The sequence below is a fragment of the Brienomyrus brachyistius genome, chromosome 1, assembly GCF_023856365.1.
Source record: "Brienomyrus brachyistius isolate T26 chromosome 1, BBRACH_0.4, whole genome shotgun sequence".
Taxonomy (NCBI): Eukaryota; Metazoa; Chordata; class Actinopteri; order Osteoglossiformes; family Mormyridae; genus Brienomyrus; species Brienomyrus brachyistius.
The window spans coordinates 21677418-21685786 of NC_064533.1; the positions used below are offsets into that span (position 1 = coordinate 21677418).

The following is an 8369-nucleotide window of genomic DNA, read 5'->3' on the forward strand; positions in this document are numbered from 1 at the left end:
TGCCCACTTACAGCTAATTCTACCCACATTCACAAGAAGATGGACACCTGCTATTCTCTACCTTAGTTAAAACAGTCATACTCTACTTGATGTATGGAATAAGTAGGTATACGTTGTTTGTTCTGTCCTTGTGCAGCGTTATTTAATTTGTACGAAACCTACAATGAGGTAATGCTGCTATATGAGAAACATCAATCCATTTTCTGAAACCGCTTATCCTATTCAGGGTCATGGGGTGGTCTGGAGCCTATCCCAGAGGCCATGGGCACAAAGCGGGGAACTACCCTTCGCCAGGCACACTCACACACCAGTCACTCACAGATGCACACCTGTTGGCTATTTGGTAACTCCAATTAGTCTCAGCATGTTTTTGGACAGTGGGGGAAAACCAGAGTACTCAGAAGAAACCCCAAAATGACATGGGAAAACGTGCAAACTCCACAAACTCTAGGTTTCCAGAGGTGGAAGGTGACAGTGCTAACCACTGCACCACCATGCCACCATTATGGGGAACATGCTAAATCAAATTTCAGATTCATGGTTAAGAGACAAGGCTAGGATTTTTTGAATTATGATTAAAATGTAGTCTTTGGTTCACACTGCTTTAATTTAAAAAATAATTTACAAATTAAATTAAAACAGCTTTAACAGAAACTCTCAGGTACGTCTGCAGTCAGGAGTTACTTGTTGTTGAAGTACTGTAGGGAGTGTTTATTATATATATTTTAACATAATTATCCCCTCTGTAATATAAATTAATTCATACCCTTGGCTGAAGGGGAAAGAGAAACCTGTTTTTCTCTCCTTTCAACACATGGTACGCGCGTGAAAGGTATTTGTGGTCTCATCAATAATTTTTTATTTTTTTTTTGTATATTTATACGAATATTTTGTTTAATGATTTAGTGTTAGGGTATTATTTGTATTTGTACATGCATTAATAGGTGCGGAGAGAGAAGACGTGCCTTATTAACTTATTTGTAATCTCTCTGTTCAGGAATAAATCTGTAACAATCGACTCGGTCGTGTCCGTCATTCTTTGGGTAGAAAAATCAACACAACGCAGACGGAAGTCCGCTACACAAAGCCATTCAGCGCTTTTTAAGATAATAGCAGTATTTTGTAGTCAATCTGAGACCTAATTGGAAGCCAGTGAATGGAGCATAGAACAGAGCAAATATGATCGTTTGTAAAAACTCCCACTGCTGAATTTGTACCAGGTGAAGTTTATTTAAGGATCCAGATGGACAACCAGAAAGGAGGGAATTACAGTTGTCTTGGGTGGAAGTTATAAAGGCATGGATTAGTTTCTCTGCCTCATTATACTAACGTACACGGGCCATTTCTGAGCTCCAAGACATGCAACTAATGTGAAACACAAATGCTGACGCCTTTAAAAAGATAAAATAATTACGTTACGTACAGTGCGTAAAAGGCTCGTGCACGTTCATTGCCAAAAACGTATGACACCACACCACCCAAGAACCAGAATCCGGAACTGCACCGCGACGCCATCGCTGCTCAGGACAGGCTCTGCCAGTTCCAGGTAACGCAGGACGTAAGGCGGTACAGTATATACTTTTATTGCTTCCCCCGCTGGGTGTGGCGTGGTGGCCCATACAGAGCTAATGGTACAAAACCGTGCCGCGATGAGCGAATACGTCAGTATGACGTATCAAAATGAAAGTTGAAGCAGAGCTGATGTATATATGTATATGTTATCTAGAGAGACCTTTCCAGCGTTAACTTTTCATACAATATTAGCATTTCATACAATATTACCCTGTCGACTTATTTAATAATTTTATTAACTTATTTGTATCTCAGCGATGGTAGTAGTGTTTATATATTTAAAAAAAAATACCATTGAATTGCTTAGTTTCAGTTTCATTGCTCCAAGCTTTTATAAAGTGTTATTCCTTTGATTTGAACGTTCCCACAGCGCTACATTGAGCTACAGCGCTTCATACGTTTGTTTATCCCTTATCCGTCAAGAACGACAGTATAAATCGCCATGAACGACAATAGTCGTACATTTGAGTTTTTGAAAGTATGATGACACTTATTTAATCTCAAGACGAATTTACGGAATTATTGTCAGTAATTTTAAATTTATAAAAAATGAGACCTCATTGCCGATCGTGTTTCTGTACAGTTATGGAGAATGTTAGCAGCGCAAACACGCAGTTCGCCCTCGACTTCTTCCGGGAGGTGTGTGGGACCAGCGGCAACATCTTCTTCTCCCCCCTGAGCATCAGCGCCGCGTTTGCCATGGTCTACCTGGGCGCTAAGGGGAACACCGCGGGTCAGATGTCCAAGGTAGGGAGTCCCGCTGTTTCCGTTTAGCGGCCTGACTTCTGTGATCCTGCTGTCTTCTACATTAGCGTATAGTGTTGGGTCAATGGAGTTACATCCAGGAATTAAACCGGAATCAGAGAGGAGGGGCAGCCCTGTCAGGTACAGATGGGCTGCGGCGGCGGGGGGTGGAGGTTCTGAAGAAGCCGCTCTGTATATTAGTTTATTAGTTATGGCATGTGTTTATGGTCACATGTATTAAAGATGCTGTTGAATAATTGCAGCACCAACAGCGATACACTCGAAGGAAAAAGGACGGAGTCAGAGAGCGCTTCTTCTTCCTTTTTGTTAAATCAGCGCGCACACGTAATAATAAAAAAAAATCTCACTGATAGTTGCACCAGCGCCCCTTAGTGGCAACAAATACACTACCTCATAGTTATCGCAACATAAGATAGCAAACATATACTGTAATTTGAGTATACCGATTTTACTTCTTAACAGATGCAGTATGGTCATTTGTCGGCATGTTGTGTTACCACTTTAAAGCCATACAGAATAAACAAAAAATGTGATTGACGAATCTTCATGGAACAAAAATGCATCAAAATGTCTTATTAGGCTCTACCGCTAATATTTTTGCGTATTCATTCATAACGTCCCTGTGAAAATGCATTAAAATGTCAAGTTATTCACAAATTGCTTTTTACACACGTCTTACTTATAGCAGACACTAGTTAGAAAGCGGTTTGGCAGCAGTAAGTGAAATGAATCGGAATACAAAAGCGGGACAGAAATCAAAGCGTCATGTAGAAATGCGTCATCCACTCGAGAAGTGAATGCGTAAGGAGAGCTACTAATGGTAATTAACGTAAACTCTGATAAGGAAAAAAACTTCGCTTTTTATTAAATCATTTACTTTGAATCTCTTGCTAAAATTTGGGAGTTTTTCTATTAGATGGGAGACAACTTCTCCTGCATGAGATAAATTACATTGTAAGTATTTTACCTGCCTAGCTAACAAGTATTCTACACGGATTTAGCAGTTTGTTTTTGTTAATCATTTGAATGATTCGTAATTTGATTGCAGTTGTTTACCGTCAAGGCTCAGTAAATCGATTGTGGGGTTATAATTCTGTTCTGTGCTGGCACTTTGCACCTTTGCGCAAGAGGTTTGTTGATACCATATAGGTCAGGATTCTCCAATTCTGGGAGACCTTTGGTTGATTAAGATGTTTGAGCAGTGAAACCCCAGGATTGGGGAACCCTGCTATAGCAGACAAAATAATTGGTTATTTGTGCATCAGCTACGTGCATTAAAACATACGTTAACCAACATTGGTGTCTTTTTGCCCCCCTGTTCAAATGTTTGTTAATAACCAGGAGTGTGTCCTTTTGGTTTTGCAAAGTTTGATGGTCTCATTTCAGTAATGATCATGTTGTTACTGCTCCACCAGTGTTGAAATTTTGACCAATACTGATAACTGATATTTTTGTCTAATATGGGGGGGGGGGGTCACGGCAGTGTAACCTGCCAAGCTTGTACAGAGCTTTGTCTGTGTCTATGTGCGTCTGTCTGTGTCTGTGTCTGTGTGTGTGTGTGTGTGTGTGTGTGTGTGTGTGTGTGTGTGTGTAAGCTTGTATATAAATAATATTATTCATACTTAGCCAGAACTAGCTCAAAGTTCAGCTCACAAAGATTAAAATTAACTAGTTCGCATTCATCTCTTCATTTTTATCTGTTTTTATGAGCCACTCTGAATCCATCCATTCATTTTCTGAAATCTCTTCGTGTTAATTGCTGATCTAAAATTTCGCAGCGCTGCCACTTTGCCTGTTTCTCCTCACCCTGTCTGTCTCCTACAAAACTGCAACCTGCCCCACCCCTCTCCTTCTCTGAACCCAACCCACCCCTCCCATTCACTCACTCACTCACTCCCTCACTCACAAGTCCTGCAGCAAAGACAGGCACAGACACGAGGCAAGCTAGCGAAGAGGAGCTGCGGGGTGTTTCACGAAGCAGGATTTCTTGTTTAGCCACATAACTTGTCAAATTTAAGGTAGTCTGAGCTACATTTAAGTGGACCATTATATAGTTCATTTAGCCCAGATTACCAAGAATTCCTGCTTAATGAAATAGCCCCCTGGTTGGTAAAATAATACATGCCGGTGTTCTAACATTTCATCCTAATCTTTGGAAACGTCCTAACTTTGGGTGCTGCACATGCGCTCGATGAAATCAAGCCCCTTTTCTCATGCTTGAAGAACCACCCATGGATCTATCCTACCTTGTGTTGGAGTTATGGCTTATTTCTGCCTTTTCAGTGTTCATACATTTTGAATATTTTATTAAACACATTGATCACACTTTACTGTCAGCATCACGTTGATTTACTACACTGTATGTCGAATTACCTGACATGCTTTAACACTAATCTTGTAAGGTATTTCAGACTCGCAATGCCTGCTAACTTTGCATTAGTTTGTGTTTTTTAGACAAGTTACATATTTATTTTTGGATTATCTGCTTTCAGTTTCAGCCCATAAAAATGACAATAACATTTTCGGTAAGGTAGCACTGATTGATATATCTGTTGAAACGCAGTAAGGTAGGACAAATCAACATTTTTGAGCCATTTTTTCATGTACATGTACAGCTGCCTGTAGATAAAAGTGCCCATGTGACATTGGGGACATTTGGCTCTGACTTGGAACAGTCTGTTTGTTATTACTTTATGGGAAAACAATATCGCGATATATATCGTGTATCGTGGTTCAGCTAAAAATATCGAGATATGATTTTCGGTCCATATCGCCCAGCCCTAACCCAGATTAACCTTATTTAACCCTTTGGTCTTTGTCCCTACTGGTCTCTTTTTTTCTTACAGATTCTGTCTTTCAACATGACCCCTGATCTCCACTCAGATCTAAAGAAGTTTATTTCAGATATTGACAAACCTGATGCCCCTTACCAGCTGACACTCGCCAACCGTCTCTATGGCGAAAAGACCTTCAGCTTCCTGAAAGTGAGTCACACTCACTGTTTTACATTTTACATTTTGGGGGAATGAGCAGCATATGAAGACTGACTAATAATACTGTTACTTTAAGATGATCCTGCATTTTTATTGAATTATTACAGGAGTTCTTGGACGCCACACGGAAGTTCTACCAAGCTGAACTGGAGCCAATGGACTTCATAGGTGCAGCAGAGGAATCCTGCTGTCAAATCAACCAGTGGGTGGAGGCCCAAACCAATGGTGAGAGAGCACTGGTGTGGGTACATTAGTGATTTGGTACAGCTAACATACCAGCGTACAAGTAAAAATAAAAGATAAGGATTTTTACTTCATGCTTTGGTGTCAGCCTGTCTGATTGCAGGTTGATCATTTCCCTTACTTTAGGTGTGTTTCACATGGCATTTTGATTGTTCTTTCCCTTTTTTAGGCAAAATTATGGACATTTTGAAGCCATCCGCAATAAATAACACAACAAAACTGGTTCTTGTCAATGCCTTGTACTTTAAAGGACACTGGTTGCACAGCTTTGATCAGTATGACACAAGGGAAATGCCTTTTAAAATCAATGAGGTAAAATCTTTTTACATAAATTGTACTCCTATGTAATGACTTGACGTGGTTCAGACAGTGATACTTTGCAACATGAGTTTTGTCATTCCTTTGATTGCTCCATTTTTTAAAATATACATCAGAGATTCTAATACCTATTGTAAGTAAGCCACGACTCCCAGCAGCTGGGTGTTTAGTGAAGCATTCTCAGATCCACCAACAGCACCCTTTCTGCAATTTGAACTTTTACCCTTTGTGAATATTCTGTTGTATTAAGCACTATAACACCTGCTACTCTGAACGACGTATGATAGATACGCACGGGTATGCTAGATAAGTGGAGTCTTCTGACACAGTGCTAGCCAGGATGTACAGTTTAAGGCATCATGAAGTTGTGTTATGCAATGTTATTTAAATAAAATCTGGTGCATTTCCTTTTGTCTTCACTAGAGGGAGACCAAGCCTGTTCAGATGATGTATTTGCAGAAAGTATTGCCATTTAAACAAATTGAGGAGTATGGCCTGCAGATAGTGGAGATGCCCTACAAGGGTGATGAGCTGAGCATGTTTATCCTGCTCCCTGAGGAACCCCAGAATGGCTCCACTCCCCTGCAGAAGGTGAGCCCAGCTTCTCCATACATAGTGACATCACTGTTGTAGACAATGTCACAATCCATCATCTAACATATTCTTAACCTGAGAAATGGACGTTTGCTCCAAATTCTTTTTACATTAAACTATCTAGTAATTTATCTTCATGTTCCTTTCTGCTATCCATGAATCATAAAACCCTAGTCGGGCAGCACAGTTAAGTTATTAAGTATACAGCCCTGAACATCTCAGACGTCTCCAACAGTTTCTGCTCATGTAAAAGCAAGTTTTGTCTTTTGTTGACTGTCTGCATGTTAAAGCTGGAGAAAGAACTGACCCTGGAGAAGATAAACGAATGGACAGACCGGAAGAATATGGACAGTGGTGGTTATATTGACTTGTACCTCCCAAAGTTCAAGCTGGAAGACAGTTATGACCTGAAGGAAGCCCTGGCTCATCTGGGAATGACGGATGCGTTTGATGAGAAACTGGCAGATCTGACTGGCATAAACAGGGAGGGCGGCCTCTTCATCTCCGCTGCTGTTCACAAGTCCTTCATAGACGTGAACGAGGAGGGAACTGAGGCTGCAGCTGCCACGGGAATCTCCATACAGCTGTGTTGTTTGATCATAGGGAAAAAATTCATGGCCGATCACCCCTTCCTCTTCTTCATCAGACACAACACGTCCAAGACAATCCTCTTCTTTGGCAGATTTTCTTCTCCATGAGATCCATTTCCTATTTACGTACTGCCAGAAATATTAATCCACATTCCATATATTGATTGCTTGTATCACTATAGAATTGATACTTGGTTTCATGAGTGATTAAATAGTTTTTCTAATATCAAACAAATTAGCTTTAATTATTTGGAATCCAGCTTTCTAGGGCTTCTTCTTTGTGGATTAATGTCTTGATCCAATTTCTGACACCGACTGACATTTAATTGTGCCAGATACTTAGATGTATGACCTGACACCATGTGAGGCTTGTTACTGTACTTAAAAAGCAAAATACATTATCATTTCCAGTTATCAGTAATAAACTCTTCCTTAGATATTGAGCTGATGATTGTGATTTTTCACACCCACTTGTCCTGTGCTGTTTCACGGGAGTCCAGAGCCCAGAAGCAATAGGCACAAGGCAGGGAGTTTCCCAGGACGGGGCGCCAACCCAGCACAGGGCACACATACCATTCAGACATATTCATCCCTACGGGCAGTTTGATAACGCCAGTTATCCTCAGTATATTTTTGCACTGTGGGAAGGGAACCAAAGGCCCTGGAGGAAACCCTGGGAGAACATGCAAACTCCACACACATGGACCCAGGCAAAGAACTCGATCCTCAGGTGCAGAGATGTGAGGCTAACCATTGAGTTAACATAAAAACCTCAATCCCAAGAATGTTGGGACAATATAAAGGAAATATATAAAGTACGAAATCCCAGTTTGGGATGTGGAGACCAGCACACACCTCACCTGGAACATGTGCCACCTGCCATCTGTGTCTACAGGCTACATGAATGCAACACACTTGCAGCTCAGTGTCCATTTGCATGGTCACATTTACAACTTTGAGAAACTCAGCGGTTATTCAGCCAATGTTTGTGACTCAGCACTTACTGAGACATAGATACATATTTCTCAAGGCAGGAGACATGCTTGGTTTGTGACAAGGACTGTGGGATGAACCCAGTGTATCCAGAGGAAATCCACACGGAGGAGTTCATGGGAAGTGATTCTTTTACAAGCCCTGGGCTGTGAAGTGTCAGACAAATGTGGTGTTTCCAGTAATCCACCCATTGATTCTCTACATTTTAAAGAATTATTTAGCACAAAAATGCCAACTGCTAACTTGAGATACCAGCATGGGAGGTAGATCAAAAGGCATAAATTTGCTTTAGTATAGTTTG

The 8369-nt window shown here is 40.8% G+C and overlaps 1 protein-coding gene and 1 long non-coding RNA gene across 4 annotated transcripts in view; one reads left to right on the top strand and one right to left on the bottom strand.

Annotated features, from left to right (window-relative positions):
- Positions 1 to 1409: 1409 nt before the first annotated feature.
- LOC125727489 (leukocyte elastase inhibitor-like) lies at positions 1410 to 7518 on the top strand. Of its 3 annotated transcripts, none has more exons than XM_049004267.1 (7): positions 1410 to 1546; positions 2156 to 2319; positions 5184 to 5321; positions 5438 to 5555; positions 5743 to 5885; positions 6315 to 6482; positions 6776 to 7518. In XM_049004267.1, exons 2-7 carry the CDS (start codon positions 2158 to 2160, stop codon positions 7181 to 7183), a joined length of 1137 nt encoding a protein of 378 aa, XP_048860224.1. In that variant the 5' UTR covers positions 1410 to 1546; positions 2156 to 2157; the 3' UTR covers positions 7184 to 7518. The 3 variants fall into 3 exon arrangements, with proteins under 3 accessions (XP_048860224.1, XP_048860270.1, XP_048860341.1); XM_049004313.1 differs by having other exon boundaries at positions 1457 to 1566; XM_049004384.1 differs by having other exon boundaries at positions 1474 to 1558.
- The window catches only part of LOC125727770 (uncharacterized), a 33016-nt gene continuing 31940 nt past the window's right edge, over positions 7294 to 8369 (bottom strand). The window contains exon 3 of the long non-coding RNA XR_007388849.1: positions 7294 to 7427. This is a non-coding gene — a long non-coding RNA (uncharacterized LOC125727770). The remainder of the gene's footprint in view (positions 7428 to 8369) is intronic.

What these genes read in the sequence shown, in the direction of transcription:
- LOC125727489 (XM_049004267.1), top strand. Translation starts at nt 2,158, where the DNA reads ATGGAGAATGTTAGCAGCGCAAACACGCAGTTCGCCCTCGACTTCTTC. An exon ending in CCGCGGGTCAGATGTCCAAG is followed by an intron (nt 2,320 to 5,183) that starts GTAGGGAGTCCC and finishes TTTTTCTTACAG; the next exon opens with ATTCTGTCTTTCAACATGAC. An exon ending in TGCCTTTTAAAATCAATGAG is followed by an intron (nt 5,886 to 6,314) that starts GTAAAATCTTTT and finishes TGTCTTCACTAG; the next exon opens with AGGGAGACCAAGCCTGTTCA.